This window comes from Danio rerio, chromosome 5 (assembly GCF_049306965.1).
Source record: "Danio rerio strain Tuebingen ecotype United States chromosome 5, GRCz12tu, whole genome shotgun sequence".
Classification (NCBI taxonomy): domain Eukaryota; kingdom Metazoa; phylum Chordata; class Actinopteri; order Cypriniformes; family Danionidae; genus Danio; species Danio rerio.
This window is the reverse complement of record NC_133180.1, coordinates 30,966,244-30,984,821: the sequence shown is the minus strand read 5'-3', so window position 1 is coordinate 30,984,821 and position 18,578 is coordinate 30,966,244. Positions and strand designations below refer to the sequence as shown.

The window sequence follows — 18,578 nt, the reverse complement described above, 5'->3', positions numbered from 1 at the left end:
AAGATGCATGGATGCAGTTGTCCAAGCTCATGGGAGTCATACACAATATTAATTCTTTTCCACTGCTCCATGACTTTATATTCTATACTGTACATTATTTCTGTTCAGTGACTTTTGTCTCAGCAAAGTCACACCTTATTGTCCTAATTAAATAATCAAAAATCAAGGCATGAGTAAATTTTATTTCGGTAAAATAAGTGTAATCTAGAGGCTTTTGACTTTCATATAATCCACTTCTCATACCAAACGATCAACTACAGTTATTGTGTGTTGATCCTAACACTTGGATAGGCAACAAGACTTTTGTCATGTAGTGTATGTATATACAGTTTATAAAAAATATAAATTTATGCCACATTTCCCAATGGTCATCATAAGTGAGATGCTGATTTAGTAACTGAATGCAACTGTGAAACTGCACATAATGTATGTTCTTGATTCAGTGAAAAAAATCAGTTCATGGGAGTAATTTGTTTTAAAGGTTGACTACGCTGGTCAAGCTGTATGTCTCCAAAAACAACCAGTTCAAAAGAGCCATATGGTTTTCAGTCGAGTCATAGCATTCAAGCTATTTGTTGTTGAATCTGTGAAAATATTTAGTTTATGAGTCATTTGCTTCAGAAATCTTACTACTTTAGTTAAGCTGTATGTACTTGATTTTTTCAGGGATAAGGCTACATTGTTTACACTGTATGTGTTTGATTTAAAGAAATGATTTTAGGTTTCCTTTTTTAAAATTTGGCAGGGAACAAAAGATTGAAAATGAACCCTTGTGGCTAAGTCTGGCTTATTTACAGTTTTTAATTGTTGATAAATAAACATTGTCCCTGTTAAATTAAATGACAATAAATAATCAGTTAATACGATTATGTGCTTCACAAATCTGAACACTTTGCTTAGCTGTATGTTCGATTCGCTAAAAAGAATGAGTTATTTATTTCATAGATTGTGTTACGCTGGTCGTGTTGTATGTTCTGCATTCACTAAAAAGAACCGGTTCATAGGAGTCATTTGTTATGGGAGTCAGAATACACTTGTGTTTTTGAGTCGCTGAAAAGAATCAATTCATAGTAGTCAAATCTAAATAGAAAGATGCATCTTGATATTGACTTTCTATTCCATAACTTTCAATATTGTTATCAAATTCATATTCACAACTTGGCTACAGTATGTTTTTTGACGAGAGCAGAAGCTTTAAAAGAGTACATTACATAACAATGCATTCCAGAATTAACACAGTTCCTCAGAGCTGCAGGGTATTCTTTCCGTTTTAGCCACCGTGAAAAATTATGGCCTGTAATCGGGTTATTTTAATTTATATTAAGCTCTTTCCAGAAAGTGCGAAATTCCTACATTTATTATTTATAAAATGTACTAGGTGTCCTATCATAGAGCTTTTCGACAGGATGTGTGAGGCCCTCGTGTCTTCAATCACTCCTGACTCCATCTGGTAAACATTCGACTGTCAAGTACAAACATTCGGCACAGTATGTCGTTGGGACCTAGAGTTCCGGAAATTTATAATAATATGGAAACAGGCAACAAATATCAATCCCTAGTAACTTTTTCTCTTTATCCTGCCTCATTGAAAGCCAAGACAATGTTGGACAGACATATGGTAAGACTTGTCTTCTTTCTAATAGTCATTTTAGGACCTTTTCCGTGAGGGAGGTTGACTTCAAAAGTGTGCCTAGATTTAGATAAGTCATAGAGCCAGGGAGAAAGCTAGAGCGAGATCCTCTTGGGTTTGTTCTTTATGTTAGCATCTTGGCCTTGTAAAACTGGCATAACTGTTTTATAAATACACACACTTTAGGCCAGCTCATAGTACAGTCTGTTCATATGTCTGCTTTGCATATATATATCATGTGAGAAGACCATTTTCACCTTTTGCCAGTAATATGTTTGTTTAGTTTGGCCAAGCATTTTCAAGCTGTTAGCGAGTGTGTATTATCTGTCTGGTTTCACACTGAATCATTGGTCCCTCAGCAGCTATTTGTTCAAGTGGATCAGCTTGCCGCAGGATAATCATGAAAGCTTTCTGCTGGCTGTTCCAGATTTGGGGAGTTTCTGTGGTGCTTAGCTGGAGCAGAGTCTGGGAACTTATGGCTCTCTAAGCATGTATTGGCATAGCTATTGATGGAACATCTTCAAACAGGGTTATTATGTAACGGTCTTGGTCCATTTGCCTCCTTCTGTGTGCTCAATGTGTGTGGCGTGCCTTGGCTTCATGCTTTGCACATGCACTGCTGATGAATACTGATGCACAACGAGCCATTGGTCATAGTCTCCTCTTGCCTCTAGAGTAGGTTGCTGGAATTATGGAATATTGTAGGCACACGTGCTTTATTATTCTTTTAAAAATATAAAACATGATATTAAATGCAATGTAATTTGCATAATTTTACTTATGAATGTGCACCATTTTTGTTTGTTGTCTAAAAAGTGCAAGTAATATGTTCACACTGAAAATACACACACAAAATATGAAGTGCAGTTAAAGTGTGGAACATTGAACATGTCACCTATTGCGTAGGACTCTAATACACAGTAAAAATGCTGGGCTCTACACAATTGATTTGTGTTGAGACAGCATAAAGGAATTAAGTCATTATTTCAACAATTGAATCAACTTATTATAATTTTTTTTACACACAACAATTAAGTTGTCCCCCCTAAAAAACTGAAGAATTGTGTTAAACTCATTTTAAAGGTGCAGTATGTAAGTTTGACACCCAGTGGTTGATTTAGGGATTGCACTTATTCATCAAAACACATTTCACTCCTCCTCTTCTGTCAAGTGCAGGCAAGCACAGGTTGCCAGATTGACGTGAGTGTGCCTGACTATCAAGCCTAAAGCCTGATTTGAACCATTTTCTAACTAAAAGCAAATGCACACGATAGAAGAAATATTTTCCATACTAAAAGGAGTTTTTGTCCTAACCCACACCTGGCATTTATATTTTATAAACAGCTTCTATTTCTCACAGGTGAACAATGATCACCTCAGGTACACCTCGTGCTTTATTCAGTTTTAATGCTAATTTTACCTGACATTTATTGCCATACCACTGAAAGCTGCAGCAGATAGTTCACCTCAGATCTTGTAAATAAAACAAACCGTTTGAAAGTTTGCAGTGTAGTAATTGATTACCACAGCAAATCTCGTCACGTATCTTGTTATTACCCAGGGGTACAATGTAATCTGCTCATCTAATGTTGACTTTGATAATATTTATATTATTTGCTAATTAATAACCACCTCATGTGGAACTCTGTATCTGCATCTCATTTCGGAGGCTGTTCCCGTCCACCAGAGGTCGCATTTCAGTCACTGGCTCATGCTTAGAGAACCTTCCTGACTGAAGGATTCAAATACGCTGTTTCCCATGAAGGTAACCAGGGGTGCTGATACATGATTGGCTTAACAGGCAGCGGATGTTTACTTAACATGTTTCTTAAATATCTGCAAACATATTTCCTGGCAGGTGTGTTGAAGTTAGTTGAAGCTAAACTCAGCAGGACACCGGCCCTCCATGCAGGACCGAGTTTGGACACTCCTAGTTTAATACATTCTTCAAAGTATCTTATTTTGTATTCAACTAAACAAAATGGTCTGGAACAAGTCAAACCTTGTTGGCAATGATGGCAAACCTTTTGTTATTAATTGTATGGTTTAAGCTTATGTATCAAACAAACATGAGATTTGCTTGTTATACAAAGTCTTTCATCAGTATATGCAGTTAAATGCTCAAGAAAAAGATGAGTTTTGGGCTGTTTTTTCCCGTTTATTTAGTCAGGAATTCCTCTTTCCGGGTGAGGTTGTGAAGATCATTCCACTTTCAAGCAACAGTGAATGCAGATGTTCCGGAAAGTCATTTTGTACATCTCTGTGATTGTACCATGCGGCTCCAATAACTTACAAACCGCAGACTTCTGGAAGTGATGTAGACTTATAAGAGCAAGTGATGGTAGGAACGTGCAGTGCCCAGGGCTGTTCTGTATGCAGGTGTTGTTGTCTACAACTTGATACAAGCTGCAAACCTTATAGCCAGAGCAGAGAGATAAAGGGCTTATTGAAGACTGAATTTTGACTTTGTTTCTTCCAGTGAGACTTTATACAATATGACACACTTTCTCATCTCATGCAATTGTGCGTTTTTTGTATTTTCCAATGTTGCTATATTTCACATATTTGACTTTTTATTGTGTACCACCCTGATAGGTGAAGTTGTGTACTGTCAGCCGAACTTCCACATGGTTTGGAGAACACAATGTGCAGCTTACCAGCCTGCAAACAGAAACACACACAAGTCACGCTTTTGCACTTGCGAACATTAGTACCATCATGTAATACACACCAGACAAACAACACGCTCCAGTCTTTTGTCAGCAGGGTGCTGCTGTCTGAGAATAAAATGTCCCAGTGGAAATGCAAACCAAACGTGGCCTCGAGAATGTTCTTGCTGTGTGCACTGACATGAAATGCATTAGCCCTGTTGATTTAGGTGCTGACTGGATCCTGTTTCGTCTGGTCACTGGATTTGGAGATGCCCATTAAATGTGGTGGCATAAACACCACAGTGGGTTGTATATTTCTGCAGCAGACCTCATGTCACCACAAGAGCATCTTGGCTGGACTCATTTGTGTCTGTGTGTGCGGAAATCTTCTGTTCTGATGTTCTGTTTTGATGTTGCATCATGCCAATTAATTACAACTTATTCTGAGAACTACACCATGTGCATTTCCAGCAGGACAAGTCATAGATATAGTTGTGAAGATGAAATCTGACTGTATTTGGTGCTGAACTGGAGGTCACTTTGTGAACAATTTGCATTAAACGAAATCTTATTTTTGTCATTATGACAAGCTTTCTTCACTTAATAGCATTAGACCACTGTTGGCTGACCTTTCCAAGCAAAGGCTTTCCAGATTTTTTGGAAATAATTTTGAACAGATGGAGATGACTTACTGCATGAATTCAGTTGTACAGTAACTTTTAAACCCTGGTCAGATAAGCATGGCCTATGCAGTACAGCTAGAGATACTGAACTAAATGAAGGTTATTCTGTGCTTTGATGCTGTTAATTCTGCACACAGTACAGATGTTATTATGCAAAATACAAAATCAACTCTTAAAAACTACAACAGAGCATACCACAAGGGGGCAGCACACACAACTGAGGTTTCTGTCTTAAAGGGATAGTTTACCCAAAAGTGAAAATTCTGTCATCGTTTATTCACCATTGACTTGTTCAAACCAGTTTGAATATTTTGGTTTTGTTGTCATTCTATGAATGTAAATGGTTACTGGTTTACAACAGGGGTGTCCAAACTCGGTCCTGGAAGGCCAGTATCCTGGAGAGTTTAGCTTTAACCCTAATCAAACACACCTGAACCAGCTAATCAAGCTCTTATTTGGTATACTACAAAGTTCCTGGCAGATGTGTTGAAGCAAGCTGAAGCTAAGCTCAGCAGGACACCGGCCATCCAGGACTGAGTTTTGACACCCCTAGCTTACAACATTCTTCAAATTATCTTATTTTGTGTTCAACAGAAAAAAGGTCTGGAACAAGTCAAATGTGAGTAAATGATGACAGAATTTTCCTTCTTGGGTGAACGATCTCTTAGCAACTTCTGAAGTCAAAGTACCTACTATTTCCTTTGTTCCGCAAAGATGTAATTTACTTAGTTTAGGGATTGGCATTCTTTATACAGCTGTCTGTATGTTTTAGTCAGACATCTGACATTTTGTTAAATGATCTGAAAATCCGACTGATTCAGTATGACAAGTAACTGAATCAGATTAGATCAGTGGCTCATTCAGCTGTCTTTACTGTTCAGTCGAATGATAATTCAAAACACACATAGACTATAACACAACAGAACTTCACGTGGAGAGGTCTATGGTGATCTACATGTGGTTTTCATATACTTGAGTATTTCATGCATAAAATAATGCATTTAGAATGATCTTGATACAAATACAATTCAAAAAGTTTGGGGACACAAATCTTAAAGTCAAATGCTATTTTGGTTTCCGCCTGGATTTTGCCTACCAAAATTAAAAAGCCTCCCAAATCCACATGCAGAGGTGTAAATGCAAATGTTTGGCATCATTTTAAAAAACACCCTTTGAATTTTCATAAAACACTGTCGAAAGTGATTTGAATACAGTAATTGTATAGGTTGTCCTTGTTATAATAAACCCCTCTAAACTTAAATTAAAACTTAAATTTGAAAGAGTTCCTTTTAGGTTCTGTGTGATCTAGGTTGCTGTAATAAATTGTGGTGGTTCCTGCACATGTCAGTAATCAAAGGAAAAAAGAAAAATGTCTCTACCATAATCTATGCAAAAGTTATTTTATTCCAACTGATGAGAGAACGGAACCACTTATGGGGATGTTGGACCAGTATGGACTTTTAAAATTTAAAGAATGCGGAAGTAAATGACGTCACGGAATCTGTACTGGGTACGCAGAGTTTTTTAAGGGAAATCAACAATGCATTTATTTAATCAAAAAACAGTTTGATATATAAAAGTAAAGTAAAAAAAAAACCTGAGGTATGATTAAAAACTAAATCAGACAATGCAATTTTAATACAGTTGAAAAGAACATTTTTCTTTTCTTTTTTGATGACCAGTATGTTCAATGCTTACTGTATTTTTGATCAGGCATTCTTGCTGAAAAATTCATCTCAAGCCGAAACTGTTACAGTGAATAGCAGCGTGTGATAGTACTACAGTAGTTCTTTTTGTTTGGATGAATTAAAAATTACCTTTACTTCAGCTGAGTTAAATTTTAGTAAGGATTTTGACATGTGTTTTGAAGCAATGGTTTTGTACAGAACTTCTCTTTTGAACCTGCTTGTTTCTTTTTAATCTTTTCACTTTTCTTATTTCCTTATATGCACATACATAGGCATGAACACACACACAGATTGTTAGATAAAAACCTGTCTTTCAAAAGCTCACATTTAATTATTATTCTATTTATACTTGTACTAGAACATATTGTTGTATAACCCAGCACTTTGAGGGTTTTTATGTTACCTGAACTAATGTCTTGCCATATTTTCTTTTATGTCTTGGCAGAAGACTGTCTGATGAGAATCAAAATCAATAAACTATTTCTCTGTATGTGAAGGGAGCTTAGGATAAAGTACATTTTGTGGGAAAAGAGAAAGTAAAGCAGAAAGTCATATTTCACTGCAAAAGTCTAGTACTTTTTTCATTGTGCAATGATATTTGGACGATCATCATTTGGAGCTGTTAGGCGTCTGACTGAGGTTATGTCACATCTCAAAATTTGTTCTTTAGTATGATTCAGTGCAGAAACTCTACACTGTTCATATTCCACAAGCTCATTCAATATTTAAACATGAACAGCCGTTACTATAATTTAATTCACCATCTTTCATTCAGGACAGAAAATCTTCCTGTAGTCAATTGTCGGTGGAGCATAATTATGTTATTCGAAACTGAGAATTAGGGATTGTGCTGCTTGAATACTATAAAACTCTTCTGTATTCAAATGTAATTCTGTTTCATTTTATCTATGTTTTGTTTGCATGAAAAAATTGACATTTGCCAAACCAGTCCCTTTACACACATCTTAGAAAATGATTAAATTCATTGCATAATGCATGCTATGCCAGTAATTGGCAACTTCACATTGTAAAAGAAAAAACACTACATGACAAAAGTCTTGTCACCTGTTCAAATTTTAGAAACAACAACTAATAACTTGAATTCTAATTCATCATTTGATATCATAAGTGGCTTATATGAAAGGCAAAGGCCTCTAGATAATGCTTATTTTACCAAAGTAAAATATGATCATGCCTTGATTTTCTAATTGTTTCATTAGGACAGTAAGGTCGGATTTTGCTCAGACAAAAGTCTTGTCACTTAACAGAAATAATGTACAGTATAGAATATAAAGTCATGGTGCAGTGGAAAAGAATTAATATTGTGTATGACTCCCATGAGCTTGGAGAACTGCATCCATACATCTCTGCAATGACTCAAATAACTTATTAATAAAGTCAGCTGAAATGGCAAAGAAAGCGTTCCACAGGACTCCCAGAGTTTATCAAGATTCTTTGAATTCATCTTCAATGCCGCCTCCTTTATCTTACCCCCAACATGCTCAATAATGTTTATGTCTGGTGACTAGGCTGGCCAATCCCGGATCACCTTGATATTCTTTGCTGTCAGGATCTTTGATGTGGAGGCTGAAGAATGAGAAGCAGCGCTATCCTGCTGAAGAATTTGCCCTCTCCTGTGGCTTGTAATGTAATGGGCAGTACAAATGCCTTGACCTCAGGCTGTTGATGTTGCCATCCACTCTGCAGATCTATCGCACGCCCCTATACTGAATGTAATTTATTTATTTTTTTTACCAAACTTGATTTCTGTAAGAATCTTGATGTGGGCTTCAAAGGGTCTTCTGCAGTATTTGTAATGATTGGGATGCAGTTCAACAGATGATTTATCTAAAATAATGTACCTTCTGCCACTTTTCCAAATAATCAACTAGAAGTCAAGTTATTATAAGTTATATTACTATTTGTTGCTCTTTCAACTGGGATTGTTGACAAGACTTTTATTAGGGAGTGCATGTATCAATGCACATAGCCATTGACTGAACATGTGACACTCATTTCCATGAAAAAAAAAAAAAAAATTGTTACCTGGGGCAATAGTGCTGAAATTGTTCATTATTATCAATTCCTATGGAGTTTTTCAGTGCTTATACTAAATTATTTGTCAGTTGCACTTTAATTTAGAGTATTTGTACTTAATGTGTACTTACCTGGGTCATATAGCAATCGAATTTGTTAATTTAACTCGGGTAGGTTCAGGAATAGCATCTAGCTTTTACCTAATTTAAGTAATCACTATGATAATGTAATTTGTGCACATCAATGTTAATTTGTTCATTCATTTTCCTTCTGCTTAGTCTCTGATTTATCAGGGGCGTCACAGCATAATGAACCACCAACGAGTCCTGCATATGTTTTACACAGCGTATGCCCTTCCAGCCACAACCCAGTATTGAGAAACACCTATTCACTCTCACATTTACAAACGCAGACTCATACACTATGGCCAGTTTAGTTTATCCAATTCACCTATAGCGCATGTCTTTGGGCTGTGGGGGAAACCAGAGCACCCGGAGGAAACCCATGCGAAATGGGGAGAACATGCAAACTCTGCACAAAAATGCCAACTTGCCCGGCAAGGACTCGAACCAGCAACTTTCTTGTTTTGGGGTGACAGTGCTAACCACTGAGCCATTGTGCCACCCTCCACATCATTATTTACATTTTATTTCTTGTAATTCACATACACTTTGTAATCTTGAATCAAAATGATTCCCCTTCCTCTTCAGACTTCGCTTCTCTGATGATGTGTTTACTGGCGTGAGGATGGGACAATTTGTCACTCAAATGAGATTAACCAATGGCAAACCTCAACCATCCCAAAATTTTCCCATGAACCAAATATAGCTCAGCACTGCTTTTCTTTTTTTGCTTAAACTTTTTAAAAACTCAGATGTCACAATTAGTTAGAAATGACAAAACCTCAGGATTATGAATCATTTAAAAAGTTTGAACAAGTAAAAAAAAAAAGCTTTGTTGAATGAATTGTGACTAAAGTAAGTCCTTATTCCTGTCCTTGTGCTTATCTTTTATCCTTTTGTTGTATGTGTTTTATCCTTTTGTTGTTTGTAACTTTATTCTTATTCTATTCTAATGTGTTTTGTGATTTTAGGTTGCCTAAAATTGGCAGGGAGCAAACAGATAAAAACTTTCCCTTGTGGCTGACTCTGTTAAATACGTTTCTAATCAAAATAATAAAGTAGGCATACAGCTAAACTAAAAGTTCAATGTAAAAAAATACAACAAAAATATATTTTTGTAAGAGTATATTTTTTACTCTTATTCATTTTTATAACCTGCCATAAATTTCTTAAAGGAACTTTTTAGTGAACAATTCTTAAATGAACTGTTTTGTCGTAATGTAAAGAAACATTTTTTTTTCTCTGTAAAGAACGTTTTGTGCACTGAACATGTACTATTGATGTTAAGCGTTCTTCCAGAAACCATTATTTCAATACAAGAGTGTATTAAAGTGTGTAAGAGACTGCCAACAAATATAATGCAACAACATTAATTCATTTTTCTTCAGCTTAGTCCCTTTATTCATCAGGGGTCGCCACAGCGAAATGAACCTCCAACTTATCAGCATATGTTTTACACAGCGGATGCCCTTGGAGACAGCCATATACACTCATACATATGGCCAATTTAGTTTATTCAATTCACCTATAGCACATGTCTTTTGACTGTGCAAACTCCACACAGAAGCACCAACTGACCCAGCCGGGGCTCAAACCAGCGACCTTCTTGTTGTGAGGAAACAGCGCTAACCACTAAGTCACCATGTTGCCCAATGCAACAGCATGATAAAGACAATTAAAAAATAATAAACATTGAATGTTTTTCGTTTTCTCATATTTGTCTCAAAAGTTTTTGGTAGGTTGAACATTGATTACAACCACTGTGCAGATGCCAGTATGTTTAGTCTGTGTCTGTGCATGCACAATGTCTCTGCATGTGTTTTTTTTTTTTTTTTTTGGCAGTGACCACTTCAAAATCTTTCAAGGAATGTGTATCAGTCAAATTTAGTTTGAAGTTGCAGTATGTTTATGCGTGTGTGTCTTTCTCCGTGTTCTTTGTGTGGAGGAAACACACATCATGCTGGCCGCTATTCCTGGAGAGGAGGCACGAGACCCTGGAGACCAGTTTAGCTCCTCGCTGTCAATCACTCAGATAACATGCAAAGAGCTCAGAGAACATGTGCACAGCACGGCAGAGAAGTGGAAAAATAAACAGTTATGTTCAGCCAGCTGTTAGCAGAACACTGGCCTCTCCTGACCCGCCGCTTTTGAGCTGCTCTCATGCACTTGAGGAGTTTATTGTGCTTCCTTTGCCTGATTTTGGAGTCTGCAGTTCTGTTCTAGTGGTTCAAGTTTGGTGTGCGCAATATTAGCCTTGAGTTTGCAAAGAAAGTAACAGATAGGGATAAAGATAGAAGCGATGACAAGGCCCAGCTGGAGTGGCAAGGAATAGGTTGTGGTCCAGTGCAGTGGAGATTCGAGACACATATATCACATTTTCAGACAGGAGGAGTCTAGGTGCTGAAGTCTGTGTAAAGACTTTGACTTGAGCTGCTTGTCATTGCGTAACTGAGATTTAGAAAAAAAAAAAAAAAACTCGTTTCTGTATAGGACGAAGTTTGATATCAGTTTCACATTATATTGTTATTTAGAAGCTTACTTTCTACATATTTTGGTATATTTAACATACAATTGTATTTTTTCTAGGAGTCAGAATGCTGTTTCTTTTTGCTTTCCTAAAAAAACAAACAAAAACAAGCTTTAGGAATTAGACTGTACTAAATGTTTTTGATTTTACTGAAACTATTCAGTTCATGAGAGTCATTTGTTTCAGAATTCACTGCTCATACTCTGCTCATGCAAGGTATTTGATTAAGGAATCTGTCTACACAACTTTTTTCTCATTGACTAAAAAGACCTGACACACAGTGGTGCCCAGCAAGCACACAACGTCATAAAACATTAATATTAGATTAGATTCAGGTTGTGATATCAGTAAGCCAAAATTCAATATCTAGCCTGCATCTAAGAACAACGTTATTTAGATGTCCAATAATGACGTTGATGTTTGGTTGATTTTAGGTTCTGTTAGAAAGTGACAAATTCAACGTCGAGCCAAAATCTTAAAACCAACGTCATATTGATGTCAAATACTGACATTGATTCGTCAGGTATGGCATCCAATATCCAACATCTGATAGATGACATAGTGGTCACATCAAAAAATGTTGATATTTGTTTGATTTTAGGCATTTATGTCGACCTGACATTGGGTTCTGATGTCAACCTGATTTTCATTGGCAATGCAATGGCTTCACGACGTTGGGGAACAAAACACCAATTTGACGTCATGTTGGCGTCATGTGTCTGCTGGGTGTTTAAGGCCATTTCGGTCATCACAGTAAACATCCGTCATCTTCTCATCAGTGACAGCATCTAAACAGTCTCTGGGTCAATGTGTGTAAAGATTTTGGACATCTACTTGCACACTTTTAATGCTTCCAAACAGTTTGATCTATTTATAAAGCGCCCATGTCTTGAGGTAGTTCGTTATGATGCGATTTACCTTTTATGTGCGATTTGTTTGGACAGGAGGAATCACAGGACTGAAGAAAAAAATTAAGTAGTGACTGCAGGTTGAGGGAAAGTAGTGGAGTAAAAGTGCCAATACAGCACTAAAGCTACTCAAGGGAAAGTAAAAGCAGACATTTTTTAAAACTACTTAGTAAGTTACAATTTCTTCCCAAAACTACACGATTACAGTAGCTTGAGTATTTGTAATTTGTTACTTTACACCATTTCTGACACATAAGAAATGTTTGTTTTTGTAGTTTTTTGACTACACTACATCCTGGACATTAATAAAAATTTGCAACTTATTGCGATTATTTATTTCTGGAATCAGCTAATGCTGTATGTATTTGATTGTTTACAAAGAACTAGTTGATAGGTATCATTTATATATGAATTGGGCTACACATGCTGTATTTCCTTGATTTCCTTGGGTAGCGCTGTTGCCTCACAGCAAGAAGGTCACTGGTTTAAGCCCTGGCTGGATCAGTTGAAATTTCTGTGAGGAGTTTGCATGTTTTCCCCATGTTGGCGTGGGTTTCGTGCGGGTGCTTTGATTTCCCCCACAGTCCAAAGACTTGCGGTAAATGTGAATTGAATAAGCTAAATTGGACGTAGTGTATGTGTGGGTGTGAATGAAAGAGTGTATGGATGTTTCCTATTGCTGGGTTGTGGCTGGAAGGGCATCCGCTGCTTAAAACACATGCTGGATAAGTTGGCGGTTCATTCCGCTGTGCGACCCCTGAATTATAAAGGGACTAAGCCAAAAAAGAAAATGAATGAAGGAATGAATTGACCTCCCTGGACTGTAAACAAACCGTGTCAGCTCACATCAATGAATATAAAAAAAACACATTGTAATTATAGACAGATGAGGGTGCAGGACCTTTACTTCATTTTTATACATAAATCACTTCAGATTACTTAAACCTATAATAAATGGAATGGTACATAAATAAACAAAATAATTGTATGGCTTTTAACAAGAATTTTTTGTATTGTTTTTGCATGGTCTCAGGTGGTTAGATGTAGGCATAGGCCACCTGACCAGCGCCCCATGCTGGGTGATCTACCTACGGGTTCTCCAGGACGCGGTGTGGCCTGATGGTGAACTGCCTGCGGTGCCACGTCCCGAGAGGAGCCCAGAGCAGAGAGAGAAGACCAGACTCCAGTGCCTGCAGTGCCTCATGCAGCTGTTCCCAGGTCAGTTCAAACATGCAGCATTAGAACAGCTTCAGAATTAATGAGCTGGACTGTCTTCAGACACATTTGACAATAATCACATCCGCCAATGTGAGCTTTGAAATTCATGTGGTGCGTGTTTTCATATTAATGTGGAAAATGCAAGAATCTCATAATGACACACAGTTGTGTATATGTTTTTTGTCAATTGTAGAGTTAATTACAGACATGCTGGGCTCTGAGAAATGCAGGCTGGTGTGGGAGCATGTGCTGGAGTCTCTACAGGACCAAAGTATAAACAGGTATAATAATTTCAATTCACATTATCAGAGTAATAACAATATCCTATATATTTAGTGCCTCTATTATGCTTGTTCAGATGACATAAAAGGCCTGCAAGGTTCCAGGATGAAAGTGCGTAATATGTAAAGTAATCAATAAAATCAGATATTTTAGCCGGGTACTCCAGTTTTCCCCACAGTCCAAAGACGGGGTACAGGTGAATTGGGTAGGCTAAATTGTCCGTAGTTTATGAGTGTGTGTGTGGTAGTTTCCCAGAGATGGGTTGCAGCTGGAAGGGCATCCGCTGCGTAAAACATATGCTGGATAAGTTGGCGGTTCATTCCGCTGTGGCAACCCCGAATTAATAAAGGGACTAAGCTGAAAAAGAAAATGAATGAATAATGAAAGATATTTTCAGCACAAACATGTGTAAGTTTGTTACAAATCAGCATAATGCCAGCCACCAGTTTTTAACTAACTGTCTGAGAACAATTTGTCTGCATATACCCTCAATCATTGTAGTTGTGGCCTGGAAGCACCTGGAAGTTGAGGCCTGGAAGAATTTGGTTCATGCTGTCCAAATTTTAAAAATGCCTCTGTTTTTTAGATTGCAAAATTAAGTCCACTTTGCCTGCACTCCTATCGGCAACATAAGCTCATTCTAAAAATATAGCCCTAAATAAATTTCTAGAGATTGTGAATTGTGTAGCCAGAGTTTGAATGGCTGCATTTCATCTTTAAAACTCTACAGGGTGGTATGGACTGTTACAAGTTTGTCCACTAGCTTGCCAAGTACGTCAGCGGACTTGAGATGCAGAGAGGAGTTGACCGCGACTACGGGGGTTTGAGCATACCTGTCAACATTGGGATGTGAAAATAAAGGGTATGCACACCATAATAAGGGATTGCCCCAACAAATTCTGATTAAAGAGCAACGAATGAATCTGTCAGTTATTAAGATTTTTGATTACATTAAATAAGAGGTGTCACTTTAAAAATGCACACATCTAACATTATATTAAAAGCATTCGACTGCTTTCCTTACTTTTTATGCTCATTTAAGACTAAATTAGTTGTGTTTGGAAACCCCCCCCCACCACCACCACCACCAAAATCGACATCTTTAGATGTTATTATTATTAGTTATGTGTATATGTCTGTTTAAAGATGCACCCAAAAGCCAGACTTTCTCTCCGCTTCAAATTGCGTGTACAGAATCCTTTTGGGAAACAGCGTCTATTTATCACTATGGAGCACGTCAGCTGACAGTCATGCACCATTATATGACTGTTTTGAGGAATGTATAGGATGGATGACGGCACCTGTAATCAAAAGGATAGAGAATCACGTCGTTTTTAATATTTATTTGTAAGTGTTTTTATTCCTAAACAAAGCGAAAGCACAGAACAGACTCGCGTTTAAGAGCAAGGGGCGACCCCTGGTGGTTCGGTGGTATGGGTTGCAGATAGGGAGGCTCGGCTGTTCAGAGAAAGACTGAAAATACGGGAGAAATATGGGAAAATACCTTTACAGGATGATAGTGGGATTGAACTGTAAAATATGGGAGAATCCCATGAAAAACGGGAGGGTTGACAGGTATGGGTTTGAGCCTGGTGAAGAACAGTTCCAGAAAGCAGGTAAGACAAAAACAAAAGCTAAAAAAAATAAATAAACAAGGGTGAAAATGTGGTAAAATCTGAAAACGTAGTAAAAATCAGGTGAGGGCTTTTTTTCTGGATTGCTTTTCAAAACACGGTTGAGTTGGGTTGGGTATAGGGAAGTGGGTGTGTGCTGGTCAATCGATGTCTTTTAAAACACTATTGGTTGGTTTTGGGGACAGGGTTGGGTGGGAGTTATTGGTCGGTTGGTCAGTCATTCAGTCGACAGCTACAGGATTTACGTGAGAAGAGCAGGCGCAAATGGCACTCGAGAGAAATCTGAGATCTCAAAAAGCTTACACAGCGGCCTCTGGTGGATTCCCAAAAACTGCTAAAAATTGCACCTCCTGTTACATAATTGGCGCTCTTCAGATTTGTATGTAGGGCTACGTTTTCAAAATGAGCCTGGGTTGCTTGTAGGATGAGGACAGCCACAAATTGTTACCATAAAAGCGGCTTCATTGATGTTAATCATATTGCTGTGCTTAAAATGGCTGAAATTCATATATGGTAATGGAATTTGGTTTCCAACATCCACTGCAAACGGTGCACCAATCACAACAACCAAAATTAGCCATCTGACAAATCGTAGAAGAGTAGGCTCTTAGAAAGTAAAGTTTTAGAGAGATTGTATCTTTGAATTTACAGATTTTTAGAAAAGAGGTCGTTGATAAATAAAATATGTGATTTCAAACCTTGGATGACTGCAAATCTATTATAGGAGACCTTCAAAATGAGTTTATTAAAGCATAATGGGGGCACTTTTTCCAAATAATTGTATATGAATTGCGTCCTGATGTGTGTTGCGAACTTAAATGTGTGTTGTTTGTATGGGGCTGTGCAGGCATTTGGTCTACTGTATCTTTGACCTGCTTCTGGAGTTCCTCGTTCCGGAATTTTCAGATGAGTTGTTCCAGAGGTTTTTACTTCAGAGTCTCCCTGGGGATGTCGAGAGAAAACCATCATCTGCCTGAGGACACAGTGTTTCTTTCCTCCCTGTTTCTGAATGCAGTGTTTTTCGGATGAGCACATTTTGATGAGTGTGTGTGTGTGTTTTTTTAGTCTGTCTTATCAGTTTGGCTGGCTGCTTGACCGGCTGCTTTTGTCTCACATACTGAATCTGACTCACAGTCGGTTTCATGTGGGTTATAGACTTTTAAAAAAGATGTCTGTTTCCTGTTATTTGTGATTTATGAGTTTTTACAATTTCAGATTGCATTATGGGACCTTGATCTCTGCTCTGACAACGTTAGATGTTTGAAAAGCTGAACAAAGTGACTTTCATTGACATTTTTAGTTGTTTAAAAAATATATATTGTCTGGGTTTGTCATGTAAATTTTGTTTCTATATTTATTATTAAGACTACTGAACCGGTCAATAAAAGTCACATTTAAAAATTAAATACTCTTTCTAATCTCTTACATTCTTTTTCTGAGCCTTTCTATGAACTTAAACATTTCTGAATGCAGAGCAGTACTCATATCGATTCTTTATAGTGCATAATATCTGTATTCATATTCTAGCAGACACACATCAGCACACATTTTCCAATATATCCTGTCAGACAAACCTCAGACGTCTGAGATTCTTCATGGACATTAGCATTTGTCAAATAAAAGATTTATCATTGCTGGGAAAAGAGCTGTTTTTTTCAATTGTTTAATTTGTGTTCGCTGCTCTTTGTGTTTTATAGACAAAACATGGAGAGGGGTCAATCAAAATCTGGCTGTTTGGACATCAATGTCCTCCCTGTGCCTCTTTGAAATGAACAAACAGCAGATGCACTCTATAGGTATGTCCAAAAGTATTAAGGCATTTTGAATTTAATAATAATTTGGCTTACTTGAATAGGACACTTAAGGTGAAAATTCAAAACTGATCAAAATAACAGTGAAGACTTTTACTAACTTAATGCTGTGAACTATTTTTCAAACAGCGCTGATAAAAGTTAGCAAAATTAAAGCGTCCTAACAACTTTTTCCATTGATAATCATTTGAAATGTTTGTTAACCACCTAATCGACATATTAGATAATAAGGGCTCTTTTGACACCAAAGACCAATAGAATTGTTATGCTTTTTCTCCAAATATTTCCACTGACCCCTAAACACTTCTTTGCAGCCCCCAGACCAGTTTGAACCCCCCTACAAATCAATTTATGTTTAATATGTATTTATTTTACCATTAAAATAAACTAATATTTATCAAATAGTATGCAAATTAATATTATTTTAGTCAATTTATCATACACTCAACGGCCACTTTATTAGGTACACCTTACTAGTATTGAGTTGGACCCCCTTTTGCCTTCAGAACTGCCTTAATCCTTCGCGGCAGAGATTCAGTACTGGAAATATTCCTCAGAGATTTTGCTCCATATTGATATGATAGCATCATGCAGTTGCTGCAGATTTGTCGACTGCACATCCATGATGTGAAACTCCCTTTCCACAACATCCCACAGGTGCTCCATTGGATTAAGATCTGGTGACTGTGAAGGCCATTTGAGTACAGTGAACTCATTGTCATGCTCAAGAAACCAGTCTGAGATGATTCATGATTTATGACATGGTGCGTTATCATGCTGGAAGTAGCCATCAGAAGATGGGCACACTGTGGTCATAAAGGGATGGACATGGTCAGAAACAATACTCAGGCTGTGGCATTGACACAATGCTCAATTGGTACTAATGGACCCAAAGTGTGCCAAAAAATATCCCTCACACCATTACACCACCAGCAGCCTGCACCGTTAATACAAGGCAGGATGGATCCATCCTTTTATGTTGTTGATGTCAAATTCTGACCCTACCATCCGAATGTCACAGCAGAAATCGAGACTCCTCAGACCAGAAAACATTTTTCCAATCTTCTGTTGTCCAATTTTGGTAAGTATGTGTGAATTGTAGCCTCAGTTTCCTGTTCTTATCTGAACAATTTGTGCCCCAGAACTGACGCTCACTGGATGTTTTCTCTTTTTTGGACCATTCTCAGACCAGCCTGTCTGGCACCAAAAACCATGCCACGTTCAAAGTCACTTAAACCCCCTTTTTTCCCCATTCTGATGCTCAGTTGGAACTGTAGCAGATCGTCTAGACCATGTCTACATGGCTAAATGCATTGAGTTGCTGCCATCTCATTGGCTGATTAGAAATCTGCATTAACAAGCGGATATTAGGTATATTATCATATAC

The 18,578-nt window shown here is 37.5% G+C and overlaps 1 protein-coding gene across 3 annotated transcripts in view; it reads left to right on the top strand.

Moving 5' to 3' along the window:
- snx19a (sorting nexin 19a) overlaps window positions 1-16,786 on the top strand; it is a 30,848-nt gene extending 14,062 nt beyond the window's left edge. For 2 of the 3 annotated variants that reach the window (XM_073949671.1, XM_068221064.2), the window contains exons 10-12: window positions 13,280-13,464; window positions 13,658-13,745; window positions 16,228-16,786. In XM_073949671.1, the coding sequence (XP_073805772.1) occupies window positions 13,280-13,464; window positions 13,658-13,745; window positions 16,228-16,357 (403 nt within the window). In that variant the 3' untranslated portion in view covers window positions 16,358-16,786. 3 annotated transcript variants of the gene reach the window in all.
- Window positions 16,787-18,578: the final 1,792 nt, after the last annotated feature.